The 24,997-nt window shown below is 44.1% G+C and overlaps 2 protein-coding genes across 4 annotated transcripts in view; one reads left to right on the top strand and one right to left on the bottom strand.

Moving 5' to 3' along the window:
* TP73 (tumor protein p73) overlaps nucleotides 1-5,187 on the bottom strand; it is a 100,292-nt gene extending 95,105 nt beyond the window's left edge. The window contains exon 1 of one of the 2 annotated variants that reach the window (XM_033156432.1): nucleotides 5,067-5,187. In XM_033156432.1, coding sequence (XP_033012323.1) covers nucleotides 5,067-5,098 — 32 coding nt within the window. In that variant the 5' untranslated portion in view covers nucleotides 5,099-5,187. The remainder of the gene's footprint in view (nucleotides 1-5,066) is intronic. The other variant, XM_033156429.1, reaches the window with a different exon arrangement.
* WRAP73 (WD repeat containing, antisense to TP73) lies at nucleotides 1,922-24,056 on the top strand. Of its 2 annotated transcripts, XM_033156433.1 has the most exons (12): nucleotides 1,922-2,098; nucleotides 3,781-3,933; nucleotides 5,223-5,339; nucleotides 13,539-13,611; nucleotides 15,414-15,517; nucleotides 16,780-16,866; nucleotides 17,425-17,559; nucleotides 17,677-17,754; nucleotides 18,543-18,648; nucleotides 19,892-20,017; nucleotides 21,798-21,989; nucleotides 23,609-24,056. In XM_033156433.1, the coding sequence occupies exons 1-12, from the start codon at nucleotides 2,030-2,032 to the stop codon at nucleotides 23,722-23,724; spliced, it is 1,356 nt and encodes a 451-aa protein (XP_033012324.1). In that variant the 5' UTR covers nucleotides 1,922-2,029; the 3' UTR covers nucleotides 23,725-24,056. The 2 variants fall into 2 exon arrangements, with proteins under 2 accessions (XP_033012324.1, XP_033012325.1); XM_033156434.1 differs by lacking the exon at nucleotides 16,780-16,866.
* Nucleotides 24,057-24,997: the final 941 nt, after the last annotated feature.

Raw genomic sequence — 24,997 nt, 5'->3', positions numbered from 1 at the left:
GGTGCAATTCCTGCACTGCAGAGGATTAGATGACCTTTGAGGTCCCTTCCAACTCTTACCATCGTCGACGTAGGCCATGGACTACCTTCTCTTAGTTGCTCTTTCCTCCGCAAATGAGAAAGACAGATGAGTGCAGACTCAGAGTATGAGTTGCGCAAACCTGAATGAGCTGGTAACTTTCCTGAGCGTGGTGGCTCCGATGCTGGAACCGAAAGAGAGTCTTTCACCATTGTATCGAAATTTTATCCGAAATCCCAAGACTATGATTTTGTGGTTTCATCATAAAACTCTGCAAAATGGCTAGGCTAAGAAGCGGAGACTGCCCATCCACCCTCCAAGATCACACAGCAAGCTTCATTCCTGGGTGGGGTGATTTGAACCCTGGTCTCTCTCTCTCAGATCTGATTCTCTAACCAGTATACTGCTTTCTACATGACTTTTGTTTTATTTGCTTGAACACAGAGATATATATCTATATATCTATATATAGATATAGTATTATATAGTATATCTAGATATAGTATGTGTGTGTGTGTGTGTGTGTGTGTGTGTGTATTCACACACACACACACACACACACACATCTATCTATCTATCTATCTATCTATCTATCTATCATCTCCCCTACTGGCCTAGTGGAATCTTCATTATCATCAGCAATAAATTAGAAGCATCCTCCCCTTCTCTGCAAACCGGCCAGCTGACAGCTCCTTGCTTGCCTTTAGCTCCTTCCTAGCTTGCCTTTAGCTCGAGAGTCAGCGCACCCTGCAGAACTACACCTCCCAGCGTGCCTCGCGGCCTCCTCTCCATCCCATGCCTTTTCCGGAAGGGAGCGGATAACTGTTTCCGGCCCGGGAACAGCCGGTTGATTGGCGGGCGTCTTTGAAGCCGCCGCTAGGCTGCCTCTTCGCCTCGGCAGCTGCGCCTTCTCTCTCCCCCCCCATTCCACCCCCCCCCCCGAGAGAGAGAGTGAGAGAGAGAGGGGCCCCCCCTGGTTTTTTGGGGGTGGTAGTGGTGGGTGGTCAAATCAGCCCCCTTTGCGCAGAGGGGTGGCTGGGTCACCTTTCTCTTTCCCTGTATTATTCTCTTTTTTGAGTGTGTGTGTGTGTTTGTTTCCCAGTTCCTTGTGGATAATTTCGTAAGTGTGTGGGTCGCACACACCAATTGCGTTTTGAGGCTGGGGGGGGGGATTGTTAGGGCGGCTGTCCCTTCCTCTCTTCCTCTCCTCTTTTCCTTCAGGGCGGGGGGGCAAATTATTCCCTTGAAACTTTTAAGGGGGCGGCATCTTTTCTTCTGAGGTGTGTTCCCCAACCTCTTCCGTTTTTCTATATTCCTTTTTTTGGGTGGGTTAGGGGTCGTTTGTACCTCCTTCCTTTATTTCAGGGGACAGTTCTTTGGCATCCCTTGAGACCTTAAGAGTTGCATTCAACACCTTTGAGGAGGACCTTTCCCCTGTTTTCTTTTATTGGGGATAATGATATATATTATATATCTGCCAGGTTGTTGTTTTTTGGCGGCAGTGTCATCCACTCCCTCCTTGGGGTCCCCCAACCTCTTACTCAAATTCTCACCCCCCTCTATCTCCTAGACAACACTTGATGGGCAACACTTCCTCCCTTGAGGCTGTGCTTTTCTTTTGAAAATTTCTCTCCCTCTGTATGTGTCCCTCTCCCCTACTTTCTGAGACTTCTCAAAATACAGCATCCCATGGGCAAGTCTCTACTATTCTGGATACCTCTATTATTATATATTTCTCAAGGCTGGGGTAGTTCATATCACCCCTTCACCCACACCCATACACCTTTCTTTATGGGAAGTGGCATCTTTCCCAGTATCTGCTGGATATCTCATCCACTCCGCTCCCTAGGGCAGAGCCCTTACACTGAACATCGCTCTCTGCTTGGAGCAAAACTAATGTGAAAGCTCCCTGTTCCTTAGCCTCTGGAGGAACAGGCCTTCCGCCCTTGGGAGACTAGATTTGGTTCTGCTCATTTGCTAGGCTCCCCTTCTCCCTTTTTATTTGGTCAACATGAATTTCTCCGAGGTATTTAAACTCTCCAGTCAGTTGTGCAGATTCTCTCCGGATGGAAAATGCTTGGTGAGCTTAGCCTTGTGTGCCGTGTGTGTCTGTTTTACAGATAACGGGTTGGTGTGGGGGGGGGGGGCAAGGACTAAGAGTGGATGGACAGGAGGGTTGGCTGTGGATTCAGGGAAGGAATGGAAGATGTGAGGACCAGGGGTGGCTTTGATATTTGATGATAATAGACATGATTTTCTTGTTACTCAGTTTTATGTTGGGACAGCCTTAGCCAAACAGTATCTGATTTATGCTGAGGAGAGCAGCATCCATAAAATAAGCCTTTCCACCTAGTTAGCAACCTTGTATGACATTTGCCCATTAAATTCTTAACTGTTTTTAAATGACACCAGGAAATCTCTTCCCACAAGATGTGCATAGTAATATCAAAGTATAATTTGGCTGTGATTTTAAATAAAAATCATTTTAATCAGCACTACCTCTGGCCCCCCTTCTCTTTCCTACTTAACGTGTCTTGTCTTTTAATTTATAAGCTTTTATTACTATGTTTGGTTAGTAGTTCTAACAACCTGGATTATGATGTGAAATCATTGCCTTGTAGTATATCTGCTGAAGTGCACATGTTTACTGCGACATTAGTATGCATAACTGGTGTAGCTGTTTAGAGCTGCAGTCCTCTGCATTGCTTCTTGGAGCGTCAACCCCACTGACCTATTCCAATGCCCCCAGTTTGGTTTAAATGAACAATTTTGGGTTCCTCTCTTCCCCAGCTGCACTTCCTCTTTTGTAGCAAACCATGGTTTGCCTTGTTCAGATGAAATGACAAACAATGGTTTGCCAAGGATGAGGAAGTTCAAGAGGAGGAGGAGGAGGAGTGCATAAACCAAAGGTGTTCAGATATAAAAGAGGAGGGGGCTTCTACACCTGTAATAGTTACATAGAAAAGGGAGCTTCATCAACTGAAGCTTGTGTGATGTGACAGTTACAGTTGGAGAAGCCGCTGTGTTTATTGCATTGGTTGTCCTGCATAGGCCTAAGGATAGTTTCTGTGTCATTGGCTGAAGTTATGTGTGAATGAAGCTATGTGTATGGGGGTAGAGACTTCCAATAAAGCCATTATGAGAGCTTCATTAACTACGAACCAGACCAAGTTGGCTCTCTGGGGGATACCTATGTCCTCTGGTTTGAGAGCTAAAAAATGCAGGACTCACCCCACAAAACGCTATTAAATGACTACAAAACCCTATAAAGGTTTGGAAGCGGACTCTAAATTTCAGGGCTTGTAGTTACTGAAGCTCATCAGAAAATCTATCAGTGGGTGTAAAAATCTTTGCATATGTGTAGTTTTGCTGTGTTATAAAGTAGGGAATGCAAAAGAAAGTATGAAAGATTGCCTTTCTTTTGCAGTCCCTGTGGTAGGAGTGGCAGCTCCTATTAAAACCTAAGATATTTTTCTTATACCTCATTTTATATCAAATAAGCACCTATATTGAAATTTGTAAAACAGGTACATTTAATATATTAATTGGCAATTGACAAATCAGTTATTTTTACTGCTTGACAGGCCTGCGGTATGTCATCAGTCTATATTTTGAAGAGCTTTCATCTTGTTCTACAGGTTTTCTTATGGTTTCCCCTGTCTCTAATACTAGAGGATTTAGAAATCACATCTGAAATAATTTTGCCCCTTGTCGCTGAGCTAAAATGACCCAGCTAAGCTATTCATTTTTTGTTCTATTCAGGCCTCAGGTGTCCAGTATCGTTTGGTGGTTCGTGATGTAAACACTCTCCAAATTCTGCAGCTCTTCACCTGCCTAGACCAAATCCAGCACATTGAGTGGTCTTCAGATTCTCTTTTTATATTATGTGCAATGTACAAGCGTGGAATTGTGCAGGTGGGCACCCATGCAATATGCTTTCTTTTCTGGAACTTGCCAGTTTCTAAACTGATGGTGTTAAGTAGCAAGTATTTAATACAGGTGCTGAGGAAACAAATGCACTTTACATACAGAATGCCCCAAGTTCAAACTGGCATCTTTAGATAGGGATGATAGAGTCTTCTTGAAACCATGGAAAGCCTCTACCGGCCAGTGTGGATGGACCACTGGCCTGACCCTGTTTAAAGCAGCTTCCTATTAATATCAGGTCTTTATTCAGAAACATGAGGACTAGAATTTTTAATGTTTAGAGGAAGGACCATATCTCAGTGGCAGAGCACCTCTGTTTTGCATGCAGTAGATCCCAAGTCCAACCACTGACATCTCCAGTGAGAGAGACCTCTCCCTGAAATCCTGTATTGCTGCTCCCAGTCACTATAGACAGTACTGAGCTAGATTGAAAAGCAGGTTGAAGTTGTGGTTTTTAAGTAGCCTAAGGGTTTCACTAGTCTGAGAAAGAAACAGCTGCTGTCAGTCCTGTGGACAATGACTGGGCTGGTCAGCTGGGTTAAGGACCCAGCTGATTTCTAGACTTGCTTGGTATCATCATTTACAAACTGGGAATAGCAGTGGTGGACCATCAAGGTGATGACTTGAAACTAATTTCAGAAAACTTCCTAGCCCATACATTTTATTTTAATGGCTCGCATATACTTAGTGAAACAACATCATGCTTAATGAAAGACCAGTTATAAAATTTTCCTGCCTGGTCACCTGGAGGTGATTCATGCTTGCCACAGGCAACTTGGTAAGTGTGAGCCTGTTGTGAAGCTCTTTGCATCTGAAAAGCACCATATAAATAGGGCTGTATGTGAATTCAATAAACAAAAAATAATTCAAGCAAACCCTTTCAAATTTTTGAAATTTTAATGTGTGGTGGGTCTTTAATAATATTGGAGCCCTGTGACATATTTAAAGTCAAACAAATATATTGTGGTCCAGATCTCTTAAAGACAGCCACCATCTTTACTGGAGGCCTATACAATCCTGTGCCACAACAGAACTCTTGATCTTTACAGACACTCTTTTGGAATAGTTTTGTGGATCTAACTGGATGTAAAGAAGAAGAAGAAGAAGAAGAAAATACTTACCTCTGTAGTGGGATCCAGCGCCAGTCTTTCATGGTCTTTTGCTGGTGGGCTTGTCTTTTTTCTGTTGAAGAGTGATCCTTGAGAGGAAGCTGGTAGGGCTTTGGGTGCCTTGTTCAAGTCAGCGCTGACTTGACTGTTTTTCCTCCCTTGGCTTAGGTCTGGTCCTTGGAACAGCCTGACTGGCACTGCAAGATCGATGAAGGCTCAGCGGGACTAGTGGCTTCTTGCTGGAGTCCGGATGGCCGTCACATTCTCAATACTACAGAGTTCCACGTAAGTGTGAAATTGGGGCTGCTCTTCTAAGATATCAAATGTTACTGTCTACATCCTAGCCCCCAAAATAGCCTGAAGCTCTTAAAGCTGCAGTGTGCTGCTAAGTTGTACTTGTGGGACCTTTAAAAAAAAAAGTGTGTCTGCAGGAGGCTCCTTTAATATTCTTTGCAGGAGAATACAACAAAGAAAGGTAACAAGTCTCCGATTTTAGTCACATAATCTTGGGTATGTAAGGAATCATAAACATTATCTCCAGCTCTCCTGAGGACTGATGCGTTGTTTAGTAGCCAAGAACAGGATTAGTGAGCCATGAAGTCTTTGTTTCCTTGTTCACCACCACTAATTTAATTAAACCACTATCTCTGTCACTTTTCTTTCTTTTCTTTTTTTGCATTTATGTGCATGTTACTGAGCTACCTCACAGGTAAGGACTATTGAGGTGATTGATGCATACGGACACTTCAAAGCAATATACAAATTAGAATTGGAATTATTCTCCCACTGATATGTTTAATATGGCACAGTAGCTTGAGATGGCTTTGTGCAGGTCAGCATGCACACGGTGAACCTCCCCCCCCCCTTAACACATGTCAGAAAATACAAGGTCGCTTTCTTACCTAATCTCGGGTAAAGCTTATTTCCATCTCCAAATATGAAGTCAGTTAGACGGATTTGTGAAGTGAAGGTCTGTTGTGGAGTCTCTGCTCGGGGCTGTCTCTGATTCCCCAAATGTGGGGAATCGAAGAGAGAGAGAGAGAACACCTTTCTGTTTTTCTTACTGAGCGAATTGAAGGGCTAGTCTTTGAAGGATATTCCCCCCCCCCCCCCCGGTATTGCATTAGAGCCCGTCGGATGCTTTTCCTCAACTGTAATAACTACCCAGGTGTGGAAATACTGTTGCTGGTTCAGTAAATAAAAGAATCATAGAATCATAGATGATGGCACGCATAGAGCCACTCTGCATAGAACATAAGAGCTCTGCTGTATCAGATCAAAGGCCCATCCATCCCAGCATCCCAGTCCCCACCATGGTCAGTCCTATGTGCATGACAATCCCACAAGCAGGATATGAGGGCAATAGCCCTCATAAGAGCGCAAGAAGAGCCTGCAGAATCAGATCAGTGGCCCATCTTATACAGCATCCTGTTCTCACGGTGCCCAACCAGATACCTGTGGGAAAGAGCATTGTCCCATCCTGTGGTTTCCAGCAACTGGTACAGTAAGCCCACAAGTTAACATGGGAGTTATTTTTCCTGGGGATCACGCCTAAAGCCAAAACCACGTATAGCCAGAACCCGCTGGGTTCAATGGGGGATTGGATTGCCCAAGTCATTTCCCCCCCGGAACCCAGCCCCCTTTCCACCCCCTTTGTCACGCTCGTAACGCTCAGTGTGCACAAGTTAAATGGGCGTAAATTGGGGCTTGCTGTATTCAGAAGCAGTGTTGCCTCCAACCATGGAAGCTGAGCAGAGACTCCATGAATTCGTTTAATTCTCCTTTAAAGCCATCCAAGTTGGTGGCCCTCCGTGTCTCCTGTGCGCGGGGTGTGTGTGTGTGTGTGTGTGTGTGTGTGTGAGTTCCATAGTTTATGCACTGTGTGAAGAAGTGTTTTCTTTTATCTGTCCTGAATCTTTTAGCATCATCACTTATCCGCGAGTTCTAGTATGATGTAAGTGAGAAAAACTTTTCTCTTTCCACTTTTCCCAGACCACGCATAATTTTATAAACTTCGACTATCAGGCCACCTCTTAACTTGCCTTTTTGCAAACCAAGAAGTCTCGAATGCTACGTCTCGCTGCGTCCCCTTGGTCTCTCCTGCTGCCAGTGTTCCCCACGTGCTTACAGTGCTTCACTCACATTTCTCAGCAATAAAATCTTCTAGGTTTTTTTGTGGCAAGGCTTCTAGTAATCTCCCATAGTACAGGTGAATATTATCCTCATGGTGCCAGCTTATCCTCTCCCTGCATCTTTGCCAGTTCATCCTTTCGGTCCATGGCTCTTCCGGGGCCATGCGGCAAAAAAGCAGGCACGAGACTTCACCGTATTGGATAGTTTTAATAGGGTGAAAACTATTCCAGTTATCCGGCTTCATTTTGTTAGTCGGATGCATGGCTAACAGCATCCCGAGGAATCGAAGATGGTGGGCTCCCTCTGCATACCTCCTGACGGCTTCCAAATGGCACATGTACGTGGGGGCGGGCTGACAAGTTATTTATTACCCGCCATCAGAACTCCATTTGACCCTGCGGGATTTTCATTAAGCCCTTGCCAAGTTGGCATGTGTGTTTGGGATAGACTTTCTCCCCAGCTGTAAACAGGTTGCTAAATTAACTTGTGGCAGACAGCTGGCTGGGATATGTTGGTGTCTGCACTGTTTACTCTCTCAGGTCCTCTAAATCCATCGTCTGCCGGAGCAGACTGTGGACTAGCGTTTTGAGATGAGCACTTTAAGGATACATAATATCCTTGCATTGTGCACATTACCCATTTCAGGGATCGCTTAGCCTTAGAAGGTTTTGCAAGTTATTCCTCAGCCGCCGCTGCTCACATTCAGAAGGCCGGGTTGTGTCCGACACTAGTTCTGCTCAGAGTCGACCCATTGAAGTTAATGGACATAGTTTTGGAGTATAAACATAGTTGGCTCTGATCATGTTTCCATGTATTTTAATTATTTAATGCATCCTGCCAATGGAATGGTTCTGCAGTCCCAGCTCTCTTTCTCTCTCTCTCTCTCTCTCTCTCTCTCCTTCTCTCTTTCTCCCCTGCAGCCTGATGACAGTTGAGGGAGGATCATGACCCAGTAGCCATTGATAGCCACCTCCTGCATATATTTGTCTAGTCCTATTTTAAAGCTGTCAGAGTTGGTGGCCACGGTAATGACTGGCAGGCACTGGAACTGGGAGGGGACTGGAATTCCCGTTGCTGCTGGGTTTGTCCCTTCTGGTCACTCAGTTTTGTAGCCTTGGGAGGTGCCTGGGTTCCAGGTGTTGGTGCTAGAACATGGGAAGCTGCCTGGTTCATCTAGCTCAGTATTGTCTGCACTGACTGGCAGTGGTGTGCTGGGCTTTCATGCAGAAGTTTTCCCAAGTCCTACTTGGAGGTGCCGGAGCTTGAACCTGGTACCTGTTGCATGTAGATTAGGCGCTCTTAACCACTGAGCTACAGTCTTCCTCCTCTCCCGGTTTTGCCGGAAGTGGTTTCTACGACTTGCTTTTCCATAGTGGTGCACACCTAGTGACCGTCATGCTGTACCTTCATAGATTTGCCCGCTGTATTAAACATTTTGCAGGACTACCATTCACAGGCTTCATGTGATGCAAAAGACACTGATCCACTGTCTTCTGATGGGAGAGGATTATTGGCTATAACTTGCACCAGGATTCCAATGTTGGCATTAGCTTCCTTTTGATTCCCAAGTGCCATTCAAGGAGCCTAGTGGCTTGAGCTTGACTAGGATGATGTTTAAGATTGGCTGGGAATTCTCCCTAAATGTGCCAAATCATTCATAAGGGCCTACAGCAAGGAGATATTGTTGGCAGTGAAATTCTGTTTCTTTGCAGATTCGACTTCTGGAAATATTGTAAGATTTTTTTCTTTTCCAGACTGGCACCCAGTGGCCAGGGATAGCGTAGAGGAAGCTTGCAAACACTGTTGTTTAATGTGAGTTCTCTAAAAGCGGTGGGCTGTAAGTCCAATAGATAGATAAGCTATTCATTATGAAACGGCAAGTCTTAACCTGCGGCAATAAATTGTATCCGAAAGATCATTTTCCGATTTGTCTCCTGGTAAGCTAATAGGACTGTAAAGAAGTGAAGAGTGTGTTAACAAGTTCCTTTTATGTGACTCTTGGATGATTTCTGGTAATGCTAGCTATTTTAAGAAGGCAAGTGATAGCACTGAGGAGAGTTTATATTCCTATGAGGTGCTGATTTTTAAAGAGAGGCCCCTTATTTCTTACAGTGATATAGTTATTAAAGCTGTGAGTATTATTCAAATAGTTGTAGCTGATTGATGGGGGCGGGAAGGGTTAAATTTTCCTTTATAAGGCTGAGGCATAAAAATTTGTCTAAAGTCCTCCAGATGTTGTTGGGTTGCATCTCCCACCATCCTCAGTCAGCATGGCTAACGGTCAAGCATACCATGAGTTGTAGTCCAACAACATCTCTAAGGAAAGCATGGGCTACCCTTGATTTAAACATTAAATTCACATGCCCACTTAACTTCTAGCCATTGAATGCCAGCCCAGACAAGAAAAGTCCTTAGAAAACATCTGGAGGGTATTTTGCCATGAGCTTTAAGAGATTTGGGAAGCACATTGCACAATGGTAGGGCAGCCACCGAGAACCAAATGATTGAGAAGCTGTTTGGTGACCAAAAGATACATGTCATTGTTATAAAACATATATTTACTCCCACGCATCTGCTAGACACCATGTAGAGCTGAGCAGTGAGCCACTCCTATTTATTTTTAATGTTTTGTTTCCTATCCTTTTTCCTAAGAAGCTGAAGCCAGTATACAATGGGTTATCTTACCCATTTTATCCTCACATCAACCTTGTGAGGCAGGTTGGGCTGAGAAGGTGGGACTGGCCAAGGCCATTTAGTAAGTTTCATGTTGAGCCCAGAGCCCAGACCCCATTTCAGTCCAGCACCCACACACCTCTGTTATTTTGCAGGACGAGTGTGAACTTACCGTTGTACGATGCTTGTGTTTGCACACAAAAAAATGCTCCAGGGTCGCTGCTTGACTCATTACCATTTGGAGCAATGTTTGTGCTCTGAACGGCCAGTGGAGCTGCTAGCGGCGGTTTTCCCTCTTTCGGCGAATACTTGGGTGCCCTGTCGCTCTAATCCTTAGTAACTGTAAATGGCTATATTGGTTGAAAAATACTTTCTGTCGAGGAATGTGTGCTGCGTAATCCCCTGAAATCCTGTGCTGACAGACACAGCTATGTAAGGAGGCCCAGTGACCTAGTCAAGTCTGGGACAAAAGTTGACAGTCACTTGAGAACGCAAGGTTGTTAAGCGTGGGTTTTGTTGTAATGAAAATTGCCAGTCTTGCCACCTGCCTGGGGTTGTCAAAGCTTGGGTGCAGCTCCTTAGCCCAGCTCTTCAGACTGTTTTATCGCGTTACTGTCTAAATACCTCTTGTTTCTCAGCTGTTTTTAGGCTATTTGAAAAATGCTGCTTCTGCTTCGCCTCCCACCCTTCCCTGCCCTGTGCTGCAAAACAACAGCTGTATGCTCCTCAGGCACCTTAGCAGTAGGATGTGAGTTTGGAAATTTTAATTAAGTCCGTAACCCTCACATTTGGGGTGGGGGTGGGCGGGAAGGAAAATATGTTAGGGAAAAGCTGGCTAAAAGCCCCTGTAGTGGCATTTGCTGGGATTTGCACACCCACACCCCACATTACAATCTGTTGTTAAATTTCTCACTTTCTCGGTCTCGTGCATATTAAGAGGGGTGACTAGCGAGAATCTCATTCTCGTGGTGGTAGGTCTTGGGTGCGTAAGTGCTTTGGCATTAATTATCCGTAATGCTGGAAGGTGGGAGCAGGTTGACACATGAATTGTGGACGATCTGCCCTCTTGTTGTTCCTTATCACTGTAAGCAGAAGGGCTAAATACTTTTTTTTTTTAAAGTAAACATTCAGGGAAGTGGTGTTGGCACTGGAGCCCGGCCTGTTAGGGTGAAAGTGGCACAGCTCCACCAACTTCAGCTTTCCTAATGCAGCTGCTACCTCGCTTACAGTCCAGAGGGTGGCACTGCCTATCACTTTCCTCCTCCTTAGCCTCAGTGTTGCTCCTTTGCAGAACTCAACAGAGAGGAGGATGGAGGCAAAACCAGAATTACTTGGCTCTGCCTGTCATTGGCTCGGGCTCCATTTTCTGTTGATCTGTCCGCCTCCCTCCCCGACTTATTCCAGTGGGCATCAGCTATCACTGGATGTTGGTAGAACTTCATGTCTCTGGAAGACCATTAGTCATTGCCCATACTCCAGTTCTGTCAGGTCCCAAAAGTGTACCTCTTTACTCAGACCTCTGGGTCTTCTTGAGGTTGCTGTTTAATTAGGTACGGGGAACATTCAGTTCGTAGAACAGTCTATGGGTGTGCTTTATCTTGCTGGAATGCTAAGGTCAATGTTTATGGTTCTGTTGTCCAGCAAAATCTGGAGAATATATTTTGGAAACTTCTCTGTAATTTTCTGAATGGTTTATAAATGGATCTAAGGATATCAAGTAAGTAGCAGGGGGCCATCCCTTATCACCACTTGTCTACCAGTGTGCCTTTATCATCGTGCACTTGCTTGCAGATAGGGCGGTCTTCACCAACCTGCTGCCCTGCAGATGTTGGACTACAACTCCCATTGACAACCGGGGATGATGTGAGTTGTAGGCGAACAACATTCTTGAGGGCACAAAGTGGGCGAAGGCTGAGAAAGGGGATGCCTCTTTCCTGCCTAGATTTGAAATCACACCTGTAGCTCCCTGATCACCCCTAGATTTTCTTGGGCAGTGGACTGCAATCTCTCTTCTGCTGAGATAGATATTGTGTTGCTGTTTCGAAAGAAATAACCGGTCTCAGGAGTGTAGTCTGAAATTTTTATTTTGGAATGACTGCAAACAAGCTGATGAGATGATGGTCTAAAAAGCCTTTCACTGGCTCAGACCCAGAATTAATCTTTTTTTTTTTTAAATGGACATAGAAAATTACTGCTTACGACCTTGTGATTAATGTTGCATTGCTGAGGGAAACTTCAAACTCGACTGAAAGCATGCGGATTGAAAGACTAGAGTAGGGGATAAGGAATCTAAGGTGCAAAGGCCAAATATGGCCCTCCAAGGCTGTCTGTCTGGCCCTTGGTACTCTATAACTATGACACACCTCTTTCTGAGCCACACCTCCTTTCCCCAGGCCACACCCTTCACTGGCCCTGCCTTATAGCCTCAGTTGAGTATTTTTGCCTGGTTTGAATGTGCCCTTGAATGCTAATAATTTGTTTATTCATTTATCTCATAAAATTTGTACACCGCTTGATTGTAAAAAAAATATAAATAAATAAAAATGTATATGCTACTGATTCCGTCTAGTGAGACGGTTGGAATAAGGAAAAGAGACCAAACTCCTAGGCCCTTGCCCTTGATGGCAATAAGCCCCTCCACTCTGACTGTACCCCATCCTGCCAACCACCACTGAAATAGGAGTAGCATCTTCATCACTTCCTGCTACTTGTCTACCCAGACACTTTAGAGCATCATTATTCACCCCCCATTTACAGCTGGGAGATTAGGGCCACAATATAGTAAACCAGTATTTCCCAAACTTGGGTCTCCAGCTGATTTTGGACTACAACTCCCACCATCCCTGACCAGCGGTCAGGGATGATGGGAATTGTAGTCCAAAAACAGCTGAGGACCCAAGTTTGGGAAACCCTGTAGTAAACTAAAGCCCAGCTGTATGTGTATTCCACACTTTCAGACCCACAGGTGGGTTGTGAGGCCACACCAAGTGGGTCACAACAAAGCTGTTGCCGCCATGTGGGTTTCCAGCTTAGTCTAAGGAGCATTAACTACATGTGTGTCTAGACCAGGACACATTTTAATATGGCACCCATTTCATCCATTTCCACAAGTCCCGCAGGGTGGCAGGAGAAAGGCACCAGTTGTTTTTTTAAATAAGATACGTATTTCTGATCAAGCACTTTGTCCTGCCACATGGCAGCACTGGTTTTCCTTTAGTAGTAAATGCTAAGTTAACACTGCATGTGTTGCTCTGTGAATTGCCATTTTAGGATTAACAACATGTATTATTACCATAACTAAGTATAAATCAGAAGTGAAAACACAAAAGTGCACCCCATAATGCAGCTTGGGAGTCAGAGATTGAGGTCACAGGTGTGTGCCAGTTGAAGATCACTTTTTTAGAATTTTAGGGAAGCACCAGTTAAGATGCTTGAGGGATATAAGTTTGCTTTTGCTTGTGTGCTGGGAAGAAGGTATCTGAAGCAAAACTGCCGTACGTCTTCATGTTTTGTCCCCTAGTTTGGTTTCCCATCCTTTCTGCAGAATGAAAACCACACCGTTGTCGAGTGCGGAGATGAAGCTCAGTGGGTTCTGTATAAAAAAACATTCCCCCTGCATGCATTTCATCTGCAAAGATAAACAAATACTTCCTCTGTCTCTTTCTCTGTTTCCAACAGCTGCGGATAACTGTCTGGTCCTTGTGTACAAAATCTGTGTCTTATATCAAGTATCCCAAGGCCTGTCAGCAGGGTAAGTGGAGCTAACCTAAAACAGGAATGGTTTTTAAAAAAATTATTTTTATAGTGAAGATTGCCATGATCTGAGGATATCTCGTATCTCCTTCAATTGATGCCTATCTGCCAGCAGGAAGGGTACTGATATGGTAGGGTAACTGCAGTGTATGTTTGTCCCAGTGGATGTTGGTGTTCCAAAGTGAGTAATCCCCTCTTATTCTCAAGGTGTATTCTGTCAAATGCAGGCACCTGTCTGACTGGTGGAGACCTGTGGAATAAAAATCCAGAGTACAAAGTCACATTTGTAGGAGACTGGGGTGTGTGAGCTTAAAGGTACATTCCTGACCTCAGTGTTGGTAAAGTTTTGAAGCAGGAAGGAAGTCAGGTGAGCAGCCTGATATTGTTAAGCCAACATGTGCAGGCTGACTGGAGGACAGAATGTCTGAGGATATGTAGTATATCTTTCTGTTACCACTGAATAACCACAACCAGTTCTGCTAAGATACATGTCACTATGAATTGGTGCTTCTGTTCAGGGGATATAGCACTGAAGAGAGAAAGCCCCCCCCCCCCCCCGGTACAAGTGGGGAAGGCCTTGTCATACATAAGAAACAACAAAGGTGTTTGGGTAGAAGAACAATGCCAACATGGAAGATATGTGTGTCAACTTGGGAAATGTGGCTGTTCATTTCTACAGCCCTTGATGATTATGTTCTATCTCCGCTGTTGGAGGCAGTGTGCCTCTGAATACTGGTAGCTGGGAATCACAGGAGGGGAGAGCTGCTGTTGCACTTGAGTCCTGCTTGTGGGCTTCCTGGGGGCATTTGGTTGGCCACATGGAGAACAGGAAGCTGGACTCTTTGGCCTGACTGAACAGCGCTAATTTTAGGTTCATATTCTATTGGGCAGTCCAAGCAATTTAATTAAACATGGCTCTCTTCTCTTCTCTGTATTTACCATGTTCTCGCACAGACATGAATATGAATACCATAGGAGAGGCTGAAAATGCTTTGAATGGCATGTGTGGAAATATTCAAGAAAAGTGGAAAGGTTAAAGAACGCACTGAGAAGTAGCTTTATCTTGCAAAAACAGTATCTCCCTGATATCTGATCTCAGGTTACATGCACCCAGTTGTTTTTGGTGATTATAGTAGTTATTGCATAACCAGTCTCGTGAATCTGCTGTTAGACTGGCTCTCCCCACTCCACAAGATATGGATTCTTTGTAGTTATAAGCGCCAGTTTGTCCAGTCAATGTTACTCAAATCATGTACCTTAGGGAAGTATTCTAATATCTCTTGTCTAAACTAGAGGTGAGAATACTAACCTCCACCCCTCCCCTTACATAGTTCATACCAGTATTTTGAATTAAACATTTGTGGTTTTGTGTGGCTTTTCAGAAAGCATTTCTTCTTACCTACGTAAGACAAGGACAGCTGGGAGTCAAGGGTCCTGGGTCAGGGTTCTGTTTTCCTTTCACACGCAGACAGGCTTTCCATTACTTGGTTTTGACAGTAGCGGAGTTTACAATGGTGGCACTTCAGGGCCTTGAAGAGTCGAATGAAAGCAATAGACCTCCACTTCAGAGCAAGTATAGCGTGTGTGTTATGCAAGGCTTCTCAAGAGAACAGGAACTAAGCAGCAACAAATAAGCCTTAAGTCATACTCATCCATCCTCAAAATAATAAAAAATAAAAATGCCTCTTCTGTCCAGGTTTTGTTTTGCTTTGGGTTTGGCCCATTCCTTGGCTGGTATTATTAATGGCTCAATTTCCCTCTCTCCTAAGTGCTGCCATTTTTTGTGTGTGTGTTTGGCAGGAATAGCATTCACAAAGGATGGCCGGTACATGGCCTTGGCAGAGAGGAGGGACTGCAAAGACTACATCAGCCTCTTTGTATGCAGCGATTGGCAGCTTCTGAGGGTAACCCTCCCCCTATTATTAACCTTCCCTTTGTAGGCTCCTTTGTGCCTTATAGAGCCTGTGCAAATGTAATGTTCCAAATCCCTTTAGCGATAAGGAGTTGACCACCAGTTTGTGCCTTTTCCTCCCACCTCGTTCAATTTGCAAATTCTTTTTGATAGGCTAGAGCTGGTGCTGTCTTTAACCATGGTTAATGCTAATCCTCCTGGGAATCCAGAAGACTTATTCCAGGGGAGAAGGCAAAGTAAGACAGTGAATTGTAGGGGTGGGGAGCAGGCTAATTTCTTGCAAAAAGTGAGAAGAATAGTGCTTGAATATTTTTGCTTCATGTCTCAGGTTCTACAAATGCTAGAACCTCGGGGCTAGATTCACCTAGCCAGTTCCATTAACCTAAGGCCTGTACAAGTACTTCCACACACACAATGGGGCTTCCCGCCCTCTGAAATTGGCTCAGGGAGTGTCAGGAAAATATCCCCAGAAGAGCAAGGAGGGTGTGTATGCTTGCACAGATAGAACAATTGGAAGAGTGGGATATTTAATTCCACTGTTAGGATTGTATTCATTAATGTATACAAGTTGCGCACACACACACACACACACATTTTAAAATGAAAGCTGGGAATCAGGATTATAGTTCATCAGGTATGGGGCAGGGGGACACCCTGTGGGTGCCCACCATCATTCTTCTCAAAATGTGGTTCAATATTCATAAAGGAAAATAAACTATTTATTTATTTGGGTAATGTATTTAGAATCACATAATTACAGAGTTGGAAGGGACCCCAAGGGTCGTTTAGTGCAATCTTCTGCATTGCAGGAATCGCAGCTAAAGAATCCCTGACAGATGGCCATCCAGCCTCTGTTTAAAAACAGTGAATGAAGGAGAGTCATGTATCTCTTCATATTTCAGAGAAATTTTCTAAGCTGTTCTCCACATCCTAAAATATCACAAATAGCCAAGTCAAAATAATATAATTTTTTTTTACAGTATCTCATATAACAATTATGTAAGATGCTTTCTTAAACATTTGTAGAAATGGAAACAGCTGTCGTAATGGGGACCATACCTATGGGCAGATCCAAGATGTAGCAGTACAGCAGAGAAAAATGGAACACGTTTCTCTCACTCACTCACACATACATGCTGGGTGGGGGCTGACCCACCAACTATAGAAGCATAGGAAGCAGCTGCATCTCTCACTTCTACTGTTTCCCCACCTTAAGCTCACACTGAAATTATTTCCTTTGTTTCTGTTTGGAAGCATTTTGATACTGAAACACAGGACCTGGCTGGGACAGAATGGGCCCCGAATGGCTGCGTGTTGGCAGTGTGGGACAGCTGCCTGGAGGTGAGAGGAAACTGCCAGTGCCTCAGTGGAGGGATCTTTTGCCAAACCCATTGCAGTGTTTCAGAGCAGCTGGGTCCATATTGACTTAATAACCCACATAGAAATGTTGCTGAGAGGCGGCTTTAACGAGAGCATTATCTAGGTAATGGCCTCTTGAGAACAGGCATGGATAGTCTGTGGCCCTCCAGATGTTGCTGGACTGCAATGCCCACCACCCCTGGCCATTAGCTATGCTGCCTGATGGGATCTGGAGTCTCAAACAACATCTGGAGGGCCACATGTTGCCTCTTCCTGTCTCAAAAGATGGCCTTTGCACCAAGGTTTTGAGCGTATGCATTTTGTTGCTGGAATCTGAATGTGAAAACACTTCGAGATTTTGCAAAATGCAGAGAAGATTCTCTTTCTTTAGCACTCAGCACTTGGGTGTGGATAATTGACAGGCTGTGCATATGCATTTTTGGACTGGGGCGGAGGTTGCTTGCTTCAAGACCTTCAGATGGGACAGACTAAAACTCTTAAGCCATTGCCAGTCTTAAAGATGTAAACCTTTTATTTCAGTATAAAGTTTTGCTGTACTCCCTCGACGGGCGTCTGCTGTCCACATACTGTGCTTATGAATGGTCACTAGGCATTAAATCTATCGCCTGGAGCCCCAGCAGCCAGTTCTTGGCAATCGGCAGCTATGATGAAAAGGTAAGGCTTCTGAAGCCCTGCCAAAGTTGAGTTTGTGCCACAGTTCTCTCTCTCTCTCTCTCTCACTCTCTCTCTGTGTGTGTGTTTTCACCCTGGGCTTTCTCCTCTCTTAATCAGGTGCGCATTCTGAACCATGTGACTTGGAAGAAAATTACAGAATTTGAGCATCCTGCAAACATTGCTAGCCCAAAGATAGTAAGTAGAAAAAGAAGAGTGGTTGGCTCATGCTGCAGGAAACACACTCGGTGGGCAGAGTGGGTGGGTGGGCGGGCATTGAGACCTCTTATACAGTAATGATAATACTTGGTATTTCCATAATTCTTCAAAATGTTTTCAGCAGTCCTAACAAAAACTCTGTAAGGGCGGTCAGTATCATTGTCCCCAGCAATGAGGGTTTTCAGGCTGTGTGGCTTGCTTAAGGTCATTTAGTAAGCATGCAGCTGAGGTGAGATTTGAACACGGGACTTCCTGTTCACATCTCAGCCTTTTAGTCACTTGATGTAAACCAGCCAAGTGCTGGTTAGTATGGACAGCTTTGATAATTATTTTCTTTTTGTTTGGTTGAACCAAAAACATACGCAGATTCAAGGGGATTGGAGCATTGCTTTGTGATTGGAGATTAGGAGAAATGTGAGGCACTGCCTTGGTTCATGTGTTCTTCTTCCTGCTCTTCCTCCTCCATGGAATTGGTTTTTAAAACATGGACACCCATGTTGCAGCTTCTGTTCTGCAAATTCTCTTGCATTTCTATTTCTCTTTACATCACACAGTCTGGATATCTATGTTCTGATTTGTGTTGAAGGATCAAAGAGACTTCTCACCCAAACCCCACATCCTGTTTATTCTTAAATTTCTGTTTTGATTTTGATGACATCCTCACCACTCAGACCTTGCTTACTGCCATGCTTTCCAGCCCGAGCGTGGATGATCTAGCAATGTGTCTCCTATAAAGAGCTGCAAGGCTGACTTGCCTTTCTCTTCAGATTGTCTATAAGGAGGTGGAGAAATCGCCAGCAGTGGAAGTGGAGAAACTTGCCTTCCCCCCTACCAAGAAAATGGCAAGCTCTCTCTTTAGCACAAAGAGCAAATGTAAGTCAAAGCAGGGACCGTGTGTACAAAGCCGCGTTATTACTTGTCTGTTTACTTACTTAAAAGTATTTGAAATAACTTTTACTCTCTTCTGCTGCTCAAAAGACCCCCATGGTGAAATACAAGATGTACTGTGCCATTAGACGCACTGTGTAAAAGGCAAGACATAAAAGGAAAAAGAGAAGGGGAGGAGGGAAAAAAACAAATATAAAGCAGTATTTTTTATATTAACCAGCTGGGGTGGAAGCAGGTTAGGGAAAGGAGATGCCAAAACGATTTGATTTTGCCACAGAAAAAGGTTTAAATACATGATACCCAGAGTGATACCATATGGTTCTTGTGAGATCTTGAGACCATTGACTGTAAGGTCTTAGCAGCATACCTGCTTGACTTGGCAGATGTTGAGCAACTGCTGTGGAGTGGATTCTCTAATTCCTGTCAACAGATACCAAACGATACTAATAGGTAGTTGCTCAGTTTTCCTAGCCCTGCCCCAGATCTCCTGTCCTGACTGCTTCCATTCAGCATGTGTCTATATGAGGCAGCTGAACCACATCGTGAGACACTGCAGTTGTGTATGATGAGATACACCTCATTTTTGTGAGACTGGGCACTTAAAAGGTTGGACTAAGACTAGTACTCAGTATCTGTTGATTTATTGGATTTATACACTGCCTTTCTGTCAAGCCACTCAAGGTTATTTAAAGTTTTAAAATAATAAAACATATATATTATAGAGTCTTCTCAACGCCATTTGGGAGCTAGTGGTTTGTGTTCTTCCTGGCCTGAGCTCCTTCACTTCAGTAGGGCTGTGTACCAGTCCTGGGGGAATTCCGAACCGAATCTGGCTAATTCAGGTCAACCCATAATTCCGCCAGAATGGGTTGAGGCAGCCCCAGGTTGGATTGGATCTACCCAGAGTGATCCAGGGCTGTCAAGGGGGGCGGTGGCGGTGGAGGACAGTCTTGTAGTGAAGGTCAGGGAGTGGGGAGGAGGAGATCTAGGCAGGCAGCTTGCAGGTGTCTTCCCTCTGCTGATGCATGTTTAATTTGGTTTTTAAATGCTAATTAAACACTTTGCGGGGCGCCTGATTGGGCCCTGAATTGAAGCAGTGGGAGGATGTGCAGCCCTAGTACTCTGTGTGCATCATAATATTAAAAGGAAGTTTATTCCAGGATCCATGAAATAGAACGATATATGGTTTAAGAGTCATTATGACTTTTATTTTCTCCTCTCCTTTCAGATGAAATTGCCCAGGTCCCAGTTTCTTTGCATCATGTCAAACCTGCGGTGGACCGGGCAAATCCTAGAATTGGAGTTGGAATGTTAGCTTTTAGCTCAGATAACTGCTTCCTGGCGACCAGAAATGGTTAGTATCTCAAGAGGGCTGACTGAGGACCATTGTGTGTCCTAGTGGCTTCGACTTCAAGTCCTGCCTCTAGAATGTACTCATCGTATGGCTTTGTGTATATTACTCATTTCCCATGTTATAGACTGGAAAGTAAATGCCCCACCTTACATGGCACAGGCTTTTAAGGCAAGAGTCTCCCAAATAGGAGTGTGACAAATTGTGGAGGTTTTCCCAGTTCAGACTGAGTGGTGTGCTCAATGGTTAGCGCATGAAAGTGTTCTTACATTGAACACAGGGACCTGTCAGCTGTTAATATTCAGGACTGTAAGTTTTCATCATGACATCAACTAGTGACTTCTGTAAAAGCTGTGTGTTTTTGTTTTGTAAACATCTTGACTAGCTTGGAATAAGAATTCATGTTGACTCTGTATGTTTTTGAGGATGGATCTTAGAGAAAAATGAAACAAGTTTCTCTCACTCACTCACACATACATGCACATGCCCTTGCACAAACACGGTGATTATGAAACTCTGTTGCTCTGGGAGTATGCCCAGAACATTCCACCCTAAACTTTGTGAATTCTTGTCCTGCGGACTGGTTTCCCAAAAAATGACTTGAACACAACTTGGTTGCACAAGCTGCCACCTTATTGGTGCTTTTATTTCATGCCCAAGGGGCTGCATAATTTTATTAAGGTACTTCCACCCCATTTTGCCTAACAACGACCACAAAGCCACTTAAGCTGCAATAAATATTATTTCAGATAGTAGAAATTCAAATAGCAAGCAATAGAATGAAAACAGCTGTTTAAAATAGGATTCCCAATAGAACATGATAGTTAAAAGGTCTTTTGAATTTATCCCTCAAAAAGCATGCAGGGAGCAGGCTTGGTGAATTTCCCTCAGGACTGAGTTCCATAATCACGGAGCCACTACAGAGCCGCCGCCACCACGGAGCTGCTATTCCCTGCAGATTGATCCTCAATCAGCAGCAGGGCCAGAAGCCAGGCCTTGGATGTGGATGCTGAGGCTTCGATAGGTTCATGCAGACATAGGTGGGGAACTTGTGGCCCTCAAAATGTTGCTGGATTACAAATGCCCTCATTCTTGACCACTGGCCATGCTGGCTGGGGCTGATGGTAGCTGGATTCCTAACAACACTTGGGAGGCCACAGCTTCCCCACCCCTGGCATAGGTGGCCTGAGCAATAACTGGGTCCCAAACTTGAGGGACTTGGTCATCCCCAGTTTTGTTTTTAATTGGCAAACAGCGTGACCAGTTCGAGCAGAATAGTAGTGTGTCTGCACCACCTTGCTCCTGCCACATTCTGAGTCAACTGCAGCTTCTGGCTTGTCTTTAAAGACAGCTCAATTTTAAATGCATTGCAAGTAATCTAGTATGGCTGTAACAAGCAGGTGGTTAACTGGCTTCCTCCAGGCTGCAGACAGTGAACTAGCCAAAGCTAGTAGAATGCGTTCCTGGCTGCAGATGCAACTTGGGCAACTAGAAATAACCTTGGTTCCAGGAGAATCTCCAAACTCTGTGCTTGGTTCTCTAGTATTTGGTGACTAACACAGTACTTGGTTCCAGAACAGGCTGTATATCTTTATCCAGATTAACAAAAGATCCAGCTCACTGCCTGATGGGCTTTGCAGTAAGTTTTCAGTGTGTGTGGTTGCTGAGGTCTGTCTGCCTCAGTTCCTTAGACCAATTACCGGTATTAGTACAATTGTGAACCAGGGACTGATTGCATTGTGTGCTTGTATTGTACCTTTAATTGCTGTTTTGCATCTAACAGATAATATTCCTAATGCTCTTTGGATCTGGGATGTCCAAAAGATGAAGCTGTTTGTGATCCTGGAGCAGCTGTGCCCAATCCAGCTTTTCCAGTGGGATCCCCGTCAGTCCCGGCTTGCCATTTGTACTGGGAACAGCAGAGTGTACCTCTGGTCCCCAGCAGGATGCGTGTCTGTACAGGTACCAGTGGAAGGTAAGGAAGCTCCAAACTGATACTGCAGACAAGTCAGGCCTAGGGGCAATTTTGCTACAGTGGAGAAGGGTATCCTTGAATGGGTTGCCGTTACCTACTGGGCAATATGCAACAACAGGTTTCGTTAACATTTTCTTAAAACTGTGAAGCCTTTTTTGTAAACTGGCTGATCATTTTCAACATGTCTTTAATAGACAGCTCACATTCTCTAGATGTGTGATCATTTCAAGAACTCTAGGTCAATGCTTGGATTGATGTTAACCACACCAGAAAGGAACTGAAACCAGTGTGCTGGTTGACCCTCATTTGGTTGTTAAATATGCAGTGCTGATTAAATGCATTGCACATGACTGTGAAAAAAACTGAGGCAGATGTCACAACTGGAGATTAACTCTGTGTAATCTCCAAAACCATATAGATCATACTTGCATTGCTGTCATGAAGCACACGGTGTATGTGCGTGTGTGTATTCTACTCTGAGTAGGCCCATTAAAATTGGTCAACCTTCTCAGAGTAGGACTAACAGTAGGATACAGCCCATGTCAAGGTTCAGTCCTTCACATCTCCAGTTAAAAGGAGTAGTAACAGGTGATGAATGAAACTGACTGATGAAGACTCTAGAGAGTCACTGCTACTCAGAGCAGACAACACTAGGCTAGATGGTCAATCTGATTTGATCTGAGTCATCTTACTACATCAGCTGCTACGGCACACATTCTAGAGTGCTTTCTGCACTTTTAAGATACTGAAGAAAACACAAAGGAATCCTAAAATTTATTAGGATTATTATTCTCTTAATCATCCTTTCAAATTCTGAAGCTGTGACCAAATGTGTTAGGATATGTCCCGCCCGGGACAAGTTGTGAGACTGCCCGAAACAGGAACACAACCTTTGTGCACATTCCCAGCTACAAGAGTCTGGTGGCACATTCATATGTGATTGTTCCCCAGCAGGAAGAACAACACACACAAGCCATTAATTAGGCTAAACTATTTATTGTAGTTAGATGCAGAGTATGTCTCTGCTTGCCAGCTCAGTAAGGCAGAGCTGTGCATTAAAACATGTTCAACATCTCTTGAGCCAGAAGTGAAAGTAAAGCTATACAGTAACATCACATGGTTGAGAAAGCAGATAAGACAGCTGGCTTTCTCATGGGAAAAACACACTTCATACCAGCCTCGTTGCTGCTTTTGCAGCTCGGTCTGTATGAATATCCTAACACCACACCCAAAAAGGGAGATATCAGGAGGTCTGAGGGAACCTAAGGTTTTCAGAACAAATATATGTATTTGAAGAACCTCAAAACAACCCAATGAGTTCTGAGCATGCTTAAGAGGCCACAGAATGTTGACTGCTGTTGGTCAGGGTAGGGAATAAGACTCAGAAACAAGATGGAGTGGTTGGGACCATGAACAGGAATGCTCCATGCAGCAACGTGTTTGAATACATTTTAGGAATTAGTCCTTAAATATTTACGTGTACAGTGCAATTCTGCAAACTGGAGCTAACATATGCCTACAACTATCTTTTATCTGAAGGGGAGGGCAAAATGATCACCTAGAAAAATTGTGTGTGTAAAGGGTATTTGCCAGTAAAAAAATTTGATCCACGTCTACAGGTGACTTCCAGGTAACTTCTCTGTGCTGGCACTCCAGTGGGGACTCTTTGGCTCTCCTGAGTAAGGACAATTTTTGTATGTGTTACTTAGAAAAAGAAGAGGAAGATGTGAAATAGCTACACCCAAAGCTAAGCTGGGTTAAAATGGAAGCCTGGTTTTGTGTACTGGTTCTCCAGCATTGCAAGTGGAGGGGGAGGGTAGAGAGAAACTGCTGCTGGGCTTAGTCTGTATATAGATGTGTGGAAGCTTGTATTTGCCCTTGATGCACTTTAAACAGCTGAGCAGTATAAAATGTTATGAAATAGTGAGGAAACAGGTGTTTTCGCTTTAAACTTATAGATCCCTTTACAACATAATGTATATCTTAGTGTGTAAACTACTTAGTTTATTTTGAAAATAAAACAAAACATTTTTGTTACATAATGCATTATTAAAACATGGCTACAAGGCTACCATTTTTTCATTCTTCAGTGTATGAACAGAATGTGCTGTTGCCTGTGAAAATTAAAAATTGAATGAAGGTGTGCAGTGCTGACTTATAAAGGGAAAGCTCTCAGGTTAAACTCGGTACCTGAAATGTTCCCAGAAGTGGTTTGCCTGAAGCAGGATTTGGCCAGTTTTGAAGGGCCCTGGCACCTGCCCCTTCAGTCCTTTACTGAGGTTTCCACTCACTGTTACGGATGCGGTCAATGATAACCAAGACAACAATTTGGATAGAAGAGCTGCTTGTCCTGTTGATTGACTTAGAAAACACAGAACTGCTTGGATCAAGAGCAAGGAGCACAGTGCTCTTTTGATTCCACCCCATGCCTCCATTGCAGTTCCTTGGTAAGTGGAAAACAGAAATGAAGAAAAGCTAGGCAGTCTGCTTATTAGCAGCTGCCAACATCTACCTGTTTGTTAAGGAAAGCGACCCAATTGGTTTTGATTTTTTTATATACCGTATATACCGGCGTATAAGACGACTGGGCGTATAAGACGACCCCAACTTTTCCAGTTAAAATATAGAGTTTGAGATATACTCGACCACAGATTTTCCACCCGGCGTATAAGACGACCCCCAACTTTTGAGATGATTTTCCTGGATTAAAAAGTAGTCTTATACGCCAGAATATACTGTATATACTTGGCATACAGCCTAAAATCTCCAGCCAGTTTGTTTTTCCCAGTATGCCTCAGTACTACACAAACCACACTTAACAAAACCTCATTTTGAATGCCTGCTACCCCCTCCCACTCTCTACCTTAAGGCTGTTACCAGATGCAGACACAGATGGGAACAGTACTATCCAATCCCCCCCCCCCCCGTATTTTTACTATATAGCTGGACAAAGAGGTCTGTCAACGCAACCCTGCACAGCATTTTGTAATTACATTAGCTGGTCTAAT

Source organism: Lacerta agilis, chromosome 8 (genome assembly GCF_009819535.1).
Source record: "Lacerta agilis isolate rLacAgi1 chromosome 8, rLacAgi1.pri, whole genome shotgun sequence".
Taxonomy (NCBI): Eukaryota; Metazoa; Chordata; class Lepidosauria; order Squamata; family Lacertidae; genus Lacerta; species Lacerta agilis.
The sequence above is the reverse complement of the archived record's forward strand: the minus strand, read 5'-3'. Positions and strand labels throughout refer to the sequence as shown.

Coding starts and splice junctions, on each gene's coding strand:
- WRAP73 (XM_033156433.1), top strand. CDS start 2,030: ATGAATTTCTCCGAGGTATTTAAACTCTCCAGTCAGTTGTGCAGATTC. Junction 15,518..16,779: donor GCGATTGGCAGCTTCTGAGG/GTAACCCTCCCC, acceptor TCTGTTTGGAAG/CATTTTGATACTGAAACACA. Junction 17,560..17,676: donor TCGGCAGCTATGATGAAAAG/GTAAGGCTTCTG, acceptor TCTCTTAATCAG/GTGCGCATTCTGAACCATGT.